Source organism: Lolium rigidum, chromosome 6, assembly GCF_022539505.1.
Source record: "Lolium rigidum isolate FL_2022 chromosome 6, APGP_CSIRO_Lrig_0.1, whole genome shotgun sequence".
In the NCBI taxonomy this organism is placed as follows: Eukaryota; Viridiplantae; Streptophyta; class Magnoliopsida; order Poales; family Poaceae; genus Lolium; species Lolium rigidum.
Window position 1 is genome coordinate 333,336,337 of NC_061513.1, and position 17,891 is coordinate 333,354,227.

At 46.2% G+C, this 17,891-nt stretch overlaps 1 protein-coding gene across 1 annotated transcript; it reads left to right on the plus strand.

Annotated features, from left to right (window-relative positions):
- Positions 1 to 11,285: 11,285 nt before the first annotated feature.
- Positions 11,286 to 11,835, plus strand: LOC124659848. The gene has a single exon (XM_047197670.1). It carries the CDS (start codon positions 11,286 to 11,288, stop codon positions 11,820 to 11,822), a length of 537 nt encoding a protein of 178 aa, XP_047053626.1. The 3' UTR covers positions 11,823 to 11,835.
- Positions 11,836 to 17,891: the final 6,056 nt, after the last annotated feature.

The window sequence follows — 17,891 nt, forward strand, 5'->3', positions numbered from 1 at the left end:
CGTGAAGGCTGAGATCGTTTCAGGTTGTTTTCCGTTGGGTGGCTGTGAAATGAATCTCCCGCCAGGAGGAACTATATATGTAGTACTCGTGGTCGTGGACTCGTGGTTGGCGCATTGGAGGGAAAGCATCGTGCGTCATCCGTGATGCTGCTTTGAGAAAAGCGTCAGCCGTGATGGAGAAGAAACCTACTGAATTAGGTGTGCACTAGGTTCGTTTTGACTTGGACTCCCGCTCTGTCATAGTCTCAACATGACGATCTCCTTCACACTTTGTGTCGCAAACTGGATGTCGACCTGATGTAGTACTTCTTCAGGTTCCTTCTTGTTCCAGTTTTATGTGCCAGCTCGTTGGAATATTGCCAGCCATTTAGATCAGCTACCCAACCTTGGCTTGCACTATGTATTGCAAACACTGTTACAATGAATAGAATTTTTTTAGCGTGGTAGTTATTATTGATGTATTTTTTACATACTTGATGAAACTTAAAATAGTTTGACCAGAATAGCCCAATACTGAGAGCATCTCCAACAGGCGCTGTATACCGGCGATTCAGCGCGCTGTATACCGCTGGCGCGCGTGATAGCGAATTTGCCCCCGGCAGAGGCTCTATTTTGCAGCGCGTGTTGCTGTGCGAAAAACGCACCTTCGGCAGAGGCTCTATTTTGCAGCGCGCGCGGCACAAACTGCTAATCCGACCGTTTTTTCGAAAATTAAATCAAACAAACTATGAAAATTTGATCAAAAATACGAATATATTTTAAAAGTTCAACGATACAATGCGACATATAAAACGAAAATACAAATAATACTACTCGTCCGACTCCCAGTCGAAGTCGGAGCTGCTCAGAGTCGTCTCCGACAACGGCGTCGTCGTCCAGTCGAAGGAGGAGGAGGAGAGGACGATGGTCGACGGCCCTGCGCCGTTCTTCTTTTGCTCCTCCTTCCTCGCCGCCTTCCTCGCCACCTTCCTCGCCGCCTTCTTGGCCATCGCCGCCTTCCTCGCCGCGGACTCGGTGCGACGCTTGTCGCGGCTAGCTTTTTTTGCGGCCTTCGCCGCCGCCTTCTCCTCCTCCTTCTGCGCGTAGAAGGCCTCCGTGGCGGCGACGTCCTCGGGGAAGCGGCGCGCCCATTCGAGGCGCAGCGCCTCGTCGCGCTCGGCGATGAGGAGGCGCTGCTCCAGCTCCCGCTGTCGGCGCTGCTGCTCCCGCGTGATCACCGGTGGCGGCGGTGCGAGCATCTCTGCCTGCTCCCGCGTGAACACGTCGTGCAAGTTCATCGTGTGGCGGGAGCGGCCCAGCCGCCACGCGACGGCGTCGTACGCCCACGCCGCCTCGTGCGCCGTGTCGAACGTGCCGAGGCGGATCCGCTCCTCGCCGGAGTGGATTTCCGCGTCGAAGCGGCCGCTCGGCCGCGCCCGAACGTCGTGGTAGCCGGAGGCGGGGCGGCTGCGCGGAGGCATCTTCGCGCGAGGCGGAGGACAACGGAGGCGGAGCGGCGCGGGAGAGAGAGCCGGGGAGGGAGACGGACGCGTGGGAGGGGTGGCAGTTGGCCGTGTTCGCGCGTGGCGAGTTTATAGCGCGCGGCAGCGCATGCGACAAGTTTCCCGCGCGGGATAGCGCGAAAGCGCGCGGGCGGCAAAAATTTTACCGTGCGCGCCTTTTTCCCGCCTCCGCTGGAACAGCGCGGCAGCGCCCGCGCGGCAAACCGGCGGTTTTTTTGCCGCGCGGAGCTTTTACAGCGCCTGTTGGAGATGCTCTGATGCCACTAACATGGTGCCACTGCTAGTAGATTATGCACCGGACTATTGCAGCATGCCACAAACTTTGTTTTCGAAATTATTTAATTATAAAAAATTGGTCCTAGTTGATACAAAAAGATTGCATGCACAATAGCGATTCATAGCTTCGTAGAAACATACACTAGTGGAGAACAGGCCTTTTGCCGCGGGTGGTGAGCCCCTTTTGTCGCGGGCCGCCAGCCGCGACAACGGAGGCGCGATAAAAGGTCCACCTTTTGTCGCGGGTCACTTACCACCCGCGACATATGGTCGACCACGTGGCGGACGCGGGGCGCGCAGTGGACAGACCCTTTTGTCGCGGGCGGTATTACCACCCGCGGCAAAAGGTCCTGCGCTCCCAGAAACCTGTTGCTTTAGGGTTTGAGGGATGCAGCCCCCCCCCCCCCCCCCGCCGCCACCGCCCCTTTTATTCGAAATAAAAGTTGCATATATTTATACGCTACTAGAAGTTGTACACACGTTCATTTATATATAGATTGATCAACCAAATATTGGAAACAAAAGTCGATTCCCCTTACATATATATATACATGAGCTCACGACTACCGGGACTAATTAAACTTGGGGAGAGGGAGAGCGCCTATTAGGACTAAACAAGCCGTTGTTGTCTATTACTTCTCTAAGCAAAACTCCCGCTACTTCCTCCGCAATTCCTAGTAGGTGTTCCTTTGGTTCGAGTGTGTCCCGCATGTAGTCGACCTATATAGGAAAATGAGATGATGAGTATGACTATATCAATGTGATAACGAAATATTGACGAAAATAAATAAAGTTGTGAATGTTATTGCTTACGTTGAATTTATTATTGTTCTGCTTCTCGGTGGTTAACATGCGAATGAACTCGCAAACGTAGTATCCACATAGATTCGTCCCTTGTGGCTGCTGGGCGCACGGTACGGTAGTAAATGTTAGCTTCTCTGCCTGGTACCCTTAATGTTTTTCTTGAAAGCTTTCCAAGTCCTGCCAGGCAAAAGAATGATTGAATGAGTGGATAATTAATTGATATCTCACGAAAGATATAGCGCGGCGATGAAGGAAATTACACTTGGAGCAACTTCTGCAGGTCGCGGAACCCGTCCAGGCCTCTACTCATTGGGTCCCTTACTTCAACTATTCCCTTATCAAGTTGAATGTCTAGTAGAATCCAGTGGAAGCTGCACATGTTTATGTATATACGTCAGGAATTACACTTAACATCGAGTAAGCAAAACTGAATGTGCATAAAAGATCATTAAGACTCTCACTCGTAGTTGTAAGGAAACAGTATTGAATCACAGAAATTTTGCTCCCCCAAAAACCTTAGTAGGTTTCCCCCGTATCCAACGCGCTATGCTTTACCGTTTGAACATGTACTTTATCTGGGTCAACAAACCCAATATTGATAATATTATTAATTTTGCATTCACTGATCTTCAGTCCGCATAAGAGAACACATAAGATATAATGAGTATATGCAATGAAAACGAACATGAACTGAATGAAAATGAATTTAGATGTAGTTAACAACTTACAAGCAATAGCAGCTCATGAGAGATTTGTCGAGGGCTTCTAAATTGAATAACTGCCGGAGTTCATTCATCTCAATATGGATCTCCTCCTTTCGGTAGTAATATTCACGTGGGATCTTCGCCACGATGTACTTTTGGTTCTCCTTGCACGCATCAAGGTACCACTCGATGCAAATTCCGCATATGCGTTGGCATTTTATCCAGTCGCTCTCTACTGACCAAGTCGGCCCCGTAGACAAATGTAGGAGCTATGTCAGCAAAGGGTAGTGCAACATCTGCGGCACTCAGCAATTCCTCCACGGTACAGGACATCGAAGCCGCTAGCGCCTCAGCTTCATCCAGATTGAAACCTTCACCATGTTGTCTGGTACAACTTGGGAACATCAAACACTTTGAGTGCTCGGGATCGATTGTTTGGCCTGTTCTCCGAGCTGGGAAACTTCCTTTCTTTTTTTGCCTTTTGTCGTTTGCTTGGGCGCCTTGAGGGGTGCACTTGTCTTCTTCCCGGCTGATGATTTGCTCGTGCTAGCACTATCCTTCTCCTTAGCCTTGCCATCCTCCTTCTTCTTAGCCTCGTCATCCTCCTTCTTCTTCTTAGCCTCGTCATCCTCCTTCTTCTTTTTAGCCTTGTCATCAATTACCTTCGCAAGGTGGCGTGTATAGTCATCCTTTTTCTCGTGCAAGTCATATTGCGATGGTGTGTTCGAAAAGAAGTAGCATATGCTATTTGCTTCTCGGTGAATGGCTCTGGCGCTGGAGGTTTTGGCTTATGGAAATGATCATAGTTGTGTTTCGCAACAGCGGCCGCATTTTGCTCGACAGTAAGATCCCAAGGATGGGGGGGGAGGAACCTTTGGTACTTTTGGGAGGGGCGACAACTTGCGGGTAGGACTCTTGAAACGCTTCCGGTCGGGTGCATACCGAGTCTTAGTGGGCGGAGGCGGCGGCGCTGGAGATGGAGATGGACTACGGATGTCGTGGTCGACGTCGTACCCATGGGGTGATGGTGTCGACATGTGATCAGTAGGAGGAGGTGATGGTGGCTTGCGATCACCTGGAGGAGGTGATGGTGATGGTGGCCTGCGATCACCTGGAGGAGGTGATGGTGACCTGGGACGACTGGTACTAGGGGCTACCCAGCCTGGCAGCTTTATGTTCTTCTTTTCCCAGAGAATGATTTCTCCCAGCACCTCTCGGAGTGTAACCCCCCCATCACCTCCAGGGATATCGAGCTGCAATGTCTCCCACGACGGTACAACTGAATCCACCCCGACACGAGCATAGCCAGCTGGAATCTCATTGCCATGCCATGTTGCCGGCTCACCTTCAGCTCCAAATGCAGGTAAGACAAAGCCGACCGCCACCTTAACAGATACGTTCCTGAACACGTCATGGAGAAGCCTACTGAACTAGGTGTGCAGTACGTTCGTTTTGACTTGGACTCCCGCTCTACTCGCTCCGTCCACAAATAAGTGGACGCGCGCGGTTTTCAAGAGACCTTAAACTTTTTGTAAAAAGTCTCTCATTTCTTCAATCAATCTGCTCATTAATTAAGATGATGCTTTGATTTAGGCGCTAATAAATGTTGTGCATGCTAGTAACCAATAAAACAACATTGAGAAACCAAAAATAATTAATGGGGTTTGGGATCAAGGCATGCACTAGGAGCCTAAACGTAAAAAGTATATCAAGAAGTCTAGATGTACACTTATTTGTGGATTTCCTTAGAAGGCTAGATGTTCACTTATTTATGGACGGAGGGAGTATCATAAAAAAAAACCTTACCATCTCCTTCATACTTTGTGTCGCAAAATGGATGTCGACCTAGTTAACGTTCTTTCTTGTTCCAATTTTATGTGCCAGCTCCTTGGAATATTGGCAGCCATTTAGACCAGCTACCCGACCTTGGCTTGCACACTATGTATTGTAAACACTGCTACGATGAATAGAAATAAATTTGCAAGGTAGTTGTTGATGTATTTTTCTACATACTTGATCAAACTTATAGTTTGACTTAATACTAGTACAGAGTAGCCCACTAGTGACGTGGAAAAAATAAATTTAGTGGCATTCGTTCGCCACGCTACTAACATGCCGCCCACTGCTAGTAAATTATGCACCGGTAGCATTCGACTATTGCAGCATGCAACAAACTTAGTTTCCAAAACAAATAAATAAATAAATAAATAAGCCCTCTAATTTATACTACCTCCATCCAAAGCTTAAGGCTTATATTTAAAAAAATTAAACCAAGTAAAGTTTAGCCAAATCTTTAGAAGAATCTGTCAACAAATATGATATTTTGTAGATACCATATGAAAATATATTTCATTATCTATCTAATGATATTGATTTTGGATTTTGCATGTTAATGATTTTTGGTAAAAATTTAGTTAAATTTGATATAGTTTGACTTTCTAAAAATAATATAAACCTTAAGCTTTGGGATGCAGGTAGTACAAAAAAGATTACATGCACAATATCGATTAATAGCTTCGTACAAACATATTGCATCCACAACATTGCTTCATATCATTCATACAAGCACATCTAGTTTACGGTATCTTGTTTTGTTGAAACATTCATTAGTTACGTGTCACTGATATGTGAGAGATGATTATGTTCTTTCTTTCTCACTGGTTCTTGTTAAACCTCTCGTGGATCTCTTTTCAATATATTCCGCCGCTCCCAGCCTTCAAATTTCTCATATTCTTCCTTTGTATACATGTGGCATTTTCTTTTGCTCCATCTCCACCGATTGGATCTTTCAACGTTCAAACAAGAAGTCTTGACCTTTGTATACATGCGGCCCAGGAGGGGTCTTGCGCCACCCATGCTCTTTCCCTTCTCGAGCATCTTCAGTTGTCCATCCAAAGCCCTACCTTGAAGTCTTGACCTAAAAATGCATATATAAAGGTCCCCCGACGCATCTCGGAGAGGAGGCAGAGTGTAACACAGAAAAACCGAAATAGAGTCAGAACCATCAAAGATTGGAGGGAAAAACATTGTCGGAGCCGCCACCGTGGGATGTCTACCCTCCCCAACATCTACGCCAGCATAGCCATGATGAAGAGGGAGTAGTCTATCTCTAGACTACGGATTTATGGCAGTAGCTTGATCTCTCTCTTGTTCTATCAATGATCTAGTACCATATGAGCTGCCTAACATTATTATGGTCATCTATGTAATTCCTTTGTGCTGGATCTTTGTTCTATAAGTTGATATTTGAGATTGAAATTCTATTATGTGTGAGATGCATGAATAGATGCATATTATTTACCCCGTTCTCAAGTGCTTGCTTTGATCCAACCTATATTAGAGAACATGTGTGGGGGAACCTGTGTATTAGTTGGAGTAACATGATGGTGGTGATTGAATAGTAACACAAAATTCAAGATATACTATGATTTTTACCTTTCTTTTGTTACCTCACTAGGGATAAAGTGAATGTATGTGTTATATTTCATCTAGTGACATCTAGGTGATCTTGTTTGTTTAAGGTAACATATTTGGTATTCAAACATCATGTCAAAGTATCTAAGGTTATACTCTGTTAATTCTTAATTCTAGATTGCATGGAGTTTTTCTTTTTCTGGAGGAGTATAAGAGAGATGTGTTGCATCATCTCTAAATAGGACGTGATGCTCATGTAAATACTTATCATTCACATAATAATGAAGTTTTATCAATATTATAGTGCTTATGAATTGTTTATGTCCACTACACCTTTATGAGAGAATAGACAAGTAAAACCATGAACCTCGATATACTTTTTATTATAAGAAGCACCTTTTAAACACTATTATCATCCTTTACATTTTCTGCAATACTACATCCGTTTCAAGGAATAAGGCGCCCTCGTTTTACGAGCTTTTTGTTTGTCCAAGAATTACTTTAAATAGATAATAGTGTCCAAGATAATAGTGTCCAAGATTCGTTTTACGAGCTTTTTGTTTGTCCAAGATTTGCCAAAGAGCAGGAGGCAGCCCGGAAAGATGTGGAGCGGGCGTTTGGCATCCTCCAAGCTCGTTGGGCTATCGTCAGACACCCTGCCAGAGCCTGGGATGTGCAAACTCTGTGGGAGGTGATGACCGCTTGTGTAATCATGCATAACATGATTGTTGAGGTAGAGCGGGATGATTCACTCTTTGATAATGACTCGGGAAGGCCAAGGAGAGTTGGTTACTCCTCAAGGTGCTCCGGCATCATTCCAGGACATTCTTCATGCGCACCATGAAATTCGAGATCTAGCTGTACACAACCAGCTTCAGGCTGATTTGGTCGAGCACATGTGGCAGCATGTAGGCAGCAATGCTGCAAACAACAACGATGAAGGAAATCCTGAAGCCTAGAGCATTTGTATCGTTTTTTTATTTTATTTGAATAATACTTTATCCTTGATTACATGGACTATGTAATGTGTAATACATTTTGAGCATTTGAACTATTTTATATATTTTATATAATATGTTTTTGCGTTTTTCTAGTGAATTTACAAGAAAAACATACCATAGGGCAAGGCGACCCAAATCCCGCGCGTTGGGCGCAGCGCGCGACCCAAACGGACGCGCGGATGCGGGGCGACGTCCGCGCGTCCGCTCGGCCACGCAAACGGCCCAAAACGGACGGCCCAGCGCGTCCGTTTGGGTCGCCCGGTTGGAGATGCCCTAAGCTGACCCTTGATATCAGTGAGGCGAGACAAGTTAACAGTACATCTGGGCGAGACAAGTTAACAGTACATCTGGGGGTACCCAGCGCGGGGTTCAAGATCGCCGTATGGGTCTTCACCACCGTCTGCATAGCCGTCGGGTTCTACTTCTTCTTCGTCCGTGCGGGCGCCGGCCGCCGGACGCAGACGGACGGCAGGGATCTCCGGGAGGTGTCCCCGGAGCAGAGGGTCTGAACTGTACCTGGAACTGGCTATTGTTTCATTTTTTTTAGTTTGTACAAAAATGTTTCCAGTAGTGATAAATTTATTGTTTTCAGTGATAAATCATACAGACATGCAATCATCCATCGTTGCGAACTAGACCACGGAAATCCACCGCCGTTTCAATGGGCATCTCCGCCATCAACGAATGTGTTGTTTAAGATTCAAGCACACATCAAAAAACTATACATGCGTGCTTACAAGGAGACCTACATGTGCTATCCAGGGAAGAAGAAGAAAGAGGGGGACTGATTGGACTGAAACAATGTAAACCAAGAAATTAGTTCAGGATGGATGATTACCTGCTGGAAGATCTCAGGTCGCTCGCCGCCTCGCCATAACGACTCCGTACGTCGTTTGGCTACCGTCCATGGCTCTATCTCTCCTGATCCGGCGGTCATCAGCTGCCTCGTCTCTAGCTGACGGTGCGATCTGGCCGGAGTGCCATGGCCTCTCCTCTCCTCTCCGAGCAAGAGTCAAAGTCTAAGTCATAGTCACACGCGCAATCCACACGCGGTGTGTGAGGAGAGCTCTTTACTTATAGAGTCGACTTGCAGATGTTTCAATTTTGAGGAGGGAGGTGTGAGCGGGAAGGAGATGATGGGTTGGTGCTAATTTTGCTTCTCTCTTGAACACCTTCCCGTTCGTTTCTTGTGGGGAGCTAGATGAGTGGCTGGGATTTACCTTGCCATGGATCGGTGACGTGTACAATACATGCACGACCGTGCTGAACCAAGTCAATTAAATTCATGGTGATTAAATGACTTGTGGTTACCGGGTATACATGACGAGCGGATCAGCTCTATGGAGGTATTTAATATAGACACGGATACGCAGGACGGACGGCTCGGTTCTCTGAAGGTAGTAGTTAATTTTGGCTGCCTGAGACGCCAAGCTGTAATGCGCTGGAAACCTTGGGTTGCAATGATCCAAGATCCTATTTGCGGTGCCTAGCAAAAAGGGAATTCTTATTGGAGGAAGGTCACCCAAGAATTTAATGAGCGCCGAACATGCTACTTTCCGAATTCATAGTGATTGCATCAACTATAAATCCAAAAAAGATGGGGCTACATCCAACAAGAAACCAACAAGTTGTGTGCGGCGATCGATCACGGGGTTTCGCGTCCCATGAGTGACCTCTCAGCTTCGGCGATGTGGTAAGGTCACTGCCATTTCCCTTCCGGCTATGATCACGCTTGTGAATTTTGGCACATCTAACATTTTGCAAATGTGTAGGTTCCCCATGCTTTGGAGTACTTCAAGGTTATATGGAAAAGGGATACCACATGGTCCATTGTTGGGGGGTGGTCAAGGATTGCCTCAAGTGGAGGCTAGGCTATTGATCTTGAAGAAGACACGGGCAAGGGTGCCCTTCCATCTCGGCCAAGGTGGCACGAGGCCACCAAGGTCGACCTCTAGCGCGATGCTTCGATACTTGCGTTGAGTGAGAACTTGAAGGCGATGAGGGCCGAGAAGGACGCCATTGTCAAGAGGGACGAGAAGTGATGCCGAGAAAAGAGGCCACATGTGCCACCTTCATCGACCTCTTCAAACAAGCTATATCGAAATTCTTGTGTTCGAGGCCAAGTTGTTCGTGGAGGAGAGCCGGATCATGCGCACCAACTTGATCCTCGTGGAGCCGGGCCAAAGGGCTTGGTTCGAGAAGAAACGAGTCATCATCCTCACCAACGTGTTATGTGATCACACATATCTATGGTACTTTGCCTATTTTACATTGAAACTTTTGGGAGCGGCGATTTGGCTCCCGGGAGCATTTGCTCCCGGTTTTTTCGAAAAATTAAAACAAATCGAAAACTTGTCAAAAAATTCCGAAAAAAATCATGCATGTACCTGACCATGGCACGCACCACCGTGTAAAATTTTGTTGCGAAATGTCATTGTATGCGCCCTGTACAAAAATGACAAATTTCTGACATGAAATGAGATCCAAAAATATGAATCTCAGATCTGGAAATTTGTCATTTTTTGCCCAGGACGCAGACGATGACATTTCGCAGCGAAATTTCACAAGGTGGTGCGTGCCATGGTCAGGTACGTGCATGATTTTTTCAGAATTTTTTGAAAAGTTTTGAAAAACAAAATTTGCTCCCCAAAAATCCGGGAGCAAATGCTCCCGGGAGCCAAGACGAATTTCCGGCTTTTATCTGGATTCTGCACTATTTGTGCAGCTATGTAATGTCCTAAAGTAGCATTTCCTATACATGTTCAGTTTCTATTGCCTCTTTTCCTCATATATTTTGGAAAAATTGGGAGGAAAATCATACCACTCGGACATACCAAATGCGTCGAACCGCCGTGGCAGCCATAATCCAAACGGGTTTATGTGGCCGGACATCCGATTTTGTGTCCACAACCTAACCCAAATCAACCGAAGCCAACATATTTGGTGTCTGAAATTGGTCAGAGGAGACGAGAGATATGCTTAATACAAAAGCTAAAAGTACACTTATTATTTGGAAAGGGAGAGATTATAGAACTGCTATCCGATAGTTGTCCGGTGCCCAAGTATTGGACGTGTTCTTCTTCCTTTTGCGGGGAAAGTATATATTGGACGTATTCGTGGTACATTTTGTCGCAAAACCGGCGGCCTGAACTTCGAGTATCTCCGTCGTTGCGTGTGCCTGCCTCTCTATATGCGGTTTGCTTGCACTTCATCACCATACAATAGTTCACTACTGTATTTTACCTTGAAATCAGTGAGGCGAGACACGTTAACAGTACATCTGGGGGTACAAATCTGTAATTATTATTGAAATCTTCTTCACACCAAGCTGATTTTGTTGCGAAACTGTCACAGTTCAGTAGTTTATTAAGTCCAGCGGTTGACCGTACCTGAGGACGCGCTAAAAGTCAGACGCGCTTGCCCATTCGTCTCCATCTGCCCCGCTTCTTCCATGATCTTTCCTCGCATCTGCGGCCACTCTGTCCTATACAAGCCAACCGCCGGCAGCTCCCGTCGTGCTCACCGCAACGCGGCAGCACGTGCAGAGCTCCCTCCACGCTCTCCTCCGGCACCGGCGCGCGCGCATGGAGACCGCCGCGGCGACATCCTACCCGGTGGCGCGGGACGCGCCGCCGCGGCCGGCGCCGCAGACGGCGCAGCTGGGCCAGGGCCCGGCGCGGCCGGGGTGGGGCCACTGGGCGATCCTGGCGCTCGCCTTCCTCCTCCTCTCCGGCAGCTTCGCGTGGGGCGTCTACCAGTCGCGCCACAGGCCGCGCAACCTCGCCTTCGTCCTCGTCACCTACTACCTCATCGCGCTCCTCTACTGCTGCCTCGCCAAGCTCGACCTCCTGCGCCGCGACGACCCGGCGCCGGCGGTCGCGGCGGAGCGGTGGCGGGTCAGGATGGCCGTCTGGTGCGTCTCCGTCGCGCTCGCCAACACCGTCGCCGCCCGCGTCGCCGACGCCATGCCCAGCGCGGGATTCAAGATCGCCGTCTGGGTCTTCACCACCGTCTGCATAGCCGTCGGGTTCTACTTCTTCTTCGTCCGTGCGGGCGCCGGCCGCCGGACGCAGACGGACGGCAGGGATCTCCGGGAGGTGTCCCCGGAGCAGAGGGTCTGAACTGTACCTGGAACTGGCTATTGTTTCATTTTTTTAGTTTGTACAAAAATGTTTTCAGTAGTGATAAATTTATTGTTTTCAGTGATAAATCATACAGACATGCAATCATCCATCGTTGCGAACTAGACCACGGAAATCCACCGCCGTTTCAATGGGCATCTCCGCCATCAACGAATGTGTTGTTTAAGATTCAAGCACACATCAAAAAACTATACATGCGTGCTTACAAGGAGACCTACATGTGCTATCCAGGGAAGAAGAAGAAAGAGGGGGACTGATTGGACTGAAACAATGTAAACCAAGAAATTAGTTCAGGATGGATGATTACCTGCTGGAAGATCTCAGGTCGCTCGCCATAACGACTCCGTACGTCGTTTGGCTACCGTCCATGGCTCTATCTCTCCTGATCCGGGGGTCATCAGCTGCCTCGTCTCTAGCTGACGGTGCGATCTGGCCGGAGTGCCATGGCCTCTCCTCTCCTCTCCGAGCAAGAGTCAAAGTCTAAGTCATAGTCACACGCGCAATCCACACGCGGTGTGTGAGGAGAGCTCTTTACTTATAGAGTCGACTTGCAGATGTTTCAATTTTGAGGAGGGAGGTGTGAGCGGGAAGGAGATGATGGGTTGGTGCTAATTTCGCTTCTCTCTTGATCACCTTCCCGTTCGTTTCTTGTGGGGAGCTAGATGAGTGGCTGGGATTTACCTTGCCATGGATCGGTGACGTGTACAATACATGCACGACCGTGCTGAACCAAGTCAATTAAATTCATGGTGATTAAATGACTTGTGGTTACCGGGTATACATGACGAGCGGATCAGCTCTATGGAGGTATTTAATATAGACACGGATACGCAGGACGGACGGCTCGGTTCTCTGAAGGTAGTAGTTAATTTTGGCTGCCTGGCGCTCTGCCCGAGGAGACGCCAAGCTGTAATGCGCTGGGTCATAAAGTTATCTTTCCTCACCTCTATACATATTGCTTGCTACATCAATCAGCCCACTGTGTAAATTCTTTTTACGGGTAAATTAGGAATTAATCAGCTCCATATCTTAACCATGCTAGCTTGTTGCTCATCGGTCGATCACTGCTCTTTTGGTTAATTCTTGCTTTTAGTTAACCACACATGTAGAATGGGCCAAAACAAAACGCAGTACCAACCGCTTCGTGACTTGTGGCTTCGGCTGAGACAATTTTGCTACTCCCTCCGGTTCATATTAATTGACTCTAATATGGATGTATCTAGACATATTTTAGTTCTAGATACATCCATATTGAAGTCAATTAATATGAATCGGAGGGAGTATGTTACTTGGTCAGCTAATCATGCTATGTTACTTGGTCAGCTAATCAAGCAAATCACACGCGGGCACTCGTAGCAGATCGATCAGGCTACATCAGCTTTCATTTACAGCTAGGCACTAGACATTTAACATGCACCACCCTATTGCATATATTTGCTACTACCCGGTCATCACATAACTGAATCATTTTCCTCTCTAGGAGCAAAACTTGATTGTGGGCGACAAATTAGTAACAGAAATTAGTACTCGGGACTCAAAATTTCGGCACAACTTCTCATCTTTTTTGATCATTCACAACACGCAACAAACAACAATGTGCACACAACACAAATCATATCATTTCAAATACAAAAACCCACAAGACTCGAAAGTATGACTGATACAACCTACCTCTTGTATTTTCGTAAAGCATCCTCCGTCTGGTAGTTTTTAACCCTTTATATTCACGATGTGGCTACTTCCTGGCTTGTACTACATATATATTGACTGAAATACATATATCTGCTACGCAAACTTGAAAACTGCTGTTTGCAAACCGATTGAAAAGAGAGAGAGAGAGGATGAAGGACAATATCAGAGTTGAGTGTATATTGCTAGACAGTGGATACCCAAGAGGAGGCAAGAACCTAGGGGCCTGCGAGCTCCAGTTGCTTGATGCCGCAGTGCCTGTAAATTAATAACGAACGTAATGTCTACATAGCAGACTACTATAGGCGATCTTAAAAGCATATCGTCAAGAAGGATGGGAAAATCATGAGAAGCTTTAGCTCCGATGCACGAAAAGCCCCTGCTGCCTGCCGATTTAAAACAAAACGCAACGCATCAGAAGAAACTAATCTAAGACGAGGACAACAGGAAACTAGATCGGGGCGAAAACATCTCACAACAAGTGGATTGATGCAACCAACAAAAGCAACGGACAGAGGATTACCAGCCGGCGGCGAGAAAATGGACGATCACGTTAGGTGACCGAGTTGACGACGGAGCAAGGCGTCGTCTCCTCTCCTCTCCTCGACGAGTAAAGAGTCAAAGTCTAAGTCGTCACACACGACGCACGCGTTTGCTACACCCCTCCTTATTTTTATAGCCAACCCAAAGATGGAGGGAAGGTAGGTTCAGAATTTCAGAGGCAAAATCAGGGCGCGAATTATGTGCCTGCTCAGATACCGTGCGATGGAGGCTGAAATGCATAATCCCATGAATTGGCTGAGTTAGTGCTGGAAAAAACCAAACCTTCCATATCTACTGGGGTGAAGAGATTAATGTTTCGTTTAATATTGTGATGAAATCCTGGTTAATTAACGAAAGGCATCCGAGCGGCCAAACTTTCCATATCTACTGGGCTTATTTCTAGCGGAGAATCAATTATGAAATTGGTGATGCACTTCCTCCTCTGTTACCTCGGATTTGGCATCGATCAGAGCAAATTATGCAGTTGGATATGGCATCTACAATGTAGCCGCTATCTTTGGCGCTAAGATAGATCTCCTAGCAATTAGGCCTTAATTAACCCCACAAGTTCCAGGGATTCTGCTATTTAACCATTCTCTCAACGCTGAAAGTTGAGCTGGGAGCTAATGCATTTTTTTCAGCCGCACTACTAGCTCTTTCCGTTCAAGCTAGCACCTCAAACAAGGAGCGTGCGCCGGGAGCCTACTAGTTTTCCAATATCATTAATGATTCAGGAAATCACGCCACCTGAATTGATTTTTTAGCGCTGGATTCGATCAAACTTCACCGTCGTAAATTGGTGAAGTATGCTAAAATGTACCATTGTAATTGGGGGTATGGTAAATTGGAAGAGTGGTAAATTGGTGAAGAGAGGTAAATTGGAAGAGTGGTAAACTGGTGAAGAGTTGTAACAGTACCATTGTAAATTGGTGAAGGGTCTAAGTTGTCACACACGACACACGCGTTGGATACATCCCACCTCATATTTATAGCCAACCCAAAGATGGAGGGAAGATAGGTTCAAAATTTCTGGGACGAAATCAGGGTGCGAATTGTGTGCGTGCTGATACTATGCGACCGAGTGCTGAGATGCCTACTCCCACGGATGGATGAGTTGGTGCTGGAAAAGATTTCATATTTACTGGGGTGAGGAGACTAATGTCCCATTTAATACCGTGATGAAATCCTGTATAATTATTGGAAGGCATCCGCGAGGCCAGAATGCTAGTAATTTCTAGCGGGGAGTCAATTAAAGAATTGGTGATCTACTTCCTCCGTTACGACATCTACAAGCAGCCGCTATCTCACATACGATCCGGGCATTCTGTTGAAAGTCAAGTCGAACGCTAAGGCAATTTTTTCAGCCGCACCGCTAGCTCTTTCCGTTCAAGCTAGCACCTCAAATAAGGAGTGTGCGCTGGGAGCCTAGAAGCTTAGCCAAAGTCAAGTCGCGGTATTACCTTTCTCTCAAGCATTTATCTAGGCACTCTATGTTGTACATGCCTTTAAGAGATTCTAGCTTGAACAAACGATTCTTCAAAACACACATAGAAAAAGGTTCATGTTACACGTGACGCACGCGTTAGCTATATCCCTCCTCATAGTTATAGCCAACCTAAAGATGGAGGGAAGATAGCTTCGAAATTTCTGGGGCAAAATCAGGGTGCGAATTATGTGCCTGCTGATACTATGTGATCGAGCTCTGTGCTAGAATATACCAGTCGTTCCATATTTACTGGGGTGAGGATATTAATGTCCCGTTTAATATTGTGATGAAATCTCAGTTAAATCACGGAAAGCATCCAAGCGGCCCCCACGAGCGACCAAATGTTCCATATTTACTAGGCTAATTTCTAGCAGGGAGTCAATTATGGAATTGGTGATGTACTTCCTCCATTACATTGGATGGGCGCCATAGCAAATTATTTGATTTGGTTACGCTATCTACAACGCATCCCCTATCTCACATCCGATCCCGGTGATTCGGCTATGCGTTCACGCTGAAAGTCAAGTTGGGCGCGGCATTTTTTTCAGCCGCACTACTAGCTCTTTCGGTTCAAGCTAGCGCCTTAAATGAGCAGCGTGCGCTGGGACAGATGCTTAGCTAATAACCCGGCTTCGTGTTATTTATCTTTCTCTCCAGCGTCTATTTAAGCTCTCTATGATGTACATGCCCTTAAGAGATTCCATCTTGAAGAAACGATTACTTAAGGAGTTGCCTATGGATTAACATGAATAAACATCATATCGAATACTACACCCAATTTAGATGACTTTTCCAATATCATTAATGATTGATCTCTTAGTCAAAACACACATAGAAAAAGGTCATGTTACAAACAATTGGCTTCAGGTGCTAGGGCTTCCCTGCCCACTCCTTGGTAATTATAAATATAAATAAACACAAGAAAATATAAGGTTTTAGTAAAACAAACTCAGAACTGTCAGAAAATTTGTATGATAATAACGTTGCTTCCAGATTGCTCTAGCAACCCGTTTGAGTGGATTGAGAAAATATTGACATTGCCACCGCCATAGTTTCCGTGGAATGCATGGGAATTCTATGAGCTCCAAGTTACGTTTGTACTTAGCTAAAGAAATATTTACAAAGTGAACACAATATATATTTAATCTATAAGATTGCTTCTTTCCTTGGTATGTGCTAGTACAATATATGTACAGTAGAAATGAAGCTAATTTTCAGCATGAGATCGCGGCTTCAGCAATAAAGCAAGATTGCTAAAGAAAATTCTACATGTTCCAATTGACATCGACAGCCAGAATCTGGGCCATGCCAATCATTGGACACAAACACATTCCATTAAAAATGTAGGTATCTTGAACCTGGGCCAGTTAGATTCTCATTTCTCAAACTTTGACATATACATCTAGTTACCTTAGAGCATTTCCAACAGCTGCACTAAATTTTTGCGCTGAAAAAGCACTTTGCAGCTCGTTCCGACGCGGTAGATATAGTACGCCTCTCGCACGCTAAACTAGTCGCTTTTTTAGATACAGCGATGGATACAGCGACTGTTGGAGATGCTCTTACACCATCAGCTACCAATGAGTGACATATATGTTCACTTCTTGTTCTACTACTACTACTACAGAGCAACCCATTCCGGGAAAAAGGCTCAACAGGCTGCAAAACTCCTAATTAGAGCTACACAAATTTAACAAACTTATTAACCTTAACATTTAACTAGTAAAAATAGCAGCTGGTTATCTTATGCATGCCTTCGGGCGAAACATCAAAGTGATCAACGATTGTTCAGCCCACCAGGACGCAGCAGTTGTGAGCTTCCCACTCTGCATCTCTCGACACCAGCGTTGCCAATTGATTGTGCGCGTGCCACGCACCGGTAACTCAGGCTCGTTCTGGTGCTATCCGTGAATAATATCTTAGTTGAATTTCTTGCTCCACTGTTCAAGATGTAGCCAAGGACGCACATGCTGCTAGGGTAGGTAAGGCAGCGGATGGTAGGTGATAAAAGACGCTGCAATCACCAGACATATAAACAACTGATGCATGCTGCCTCCAGCCACCCGGCGGCTTGTAGCTGCATTTCACTATCGAGCTGGCCACACGCACCGATCGACATGGCAACATGTGTCGACCATTTTTCTCTTCCTTCTTAGCTTTAGCAGGATCCTATCACACGGGTGAAGAAGATTATTAACCATGACATTCAGAAACAGCAGGGCAAATACACATTTTTACAAAAATGCATGTCCAAACATTCTCGCAATTATGAAAAAGCAAAATGCACTAGTCATGCATGATGAGCAATTGCGTCATAACAATTCAACCCT

Excerpts from the sequence above, each read along its gene's own strand:
- LOC124659848 (XM_047197670.1), top strand. The coding sequence starts at position 11,286 with ATGGAGACCGCCGCGGCGACATCCTACCCGGTGGCGCGGGACGCGCCG.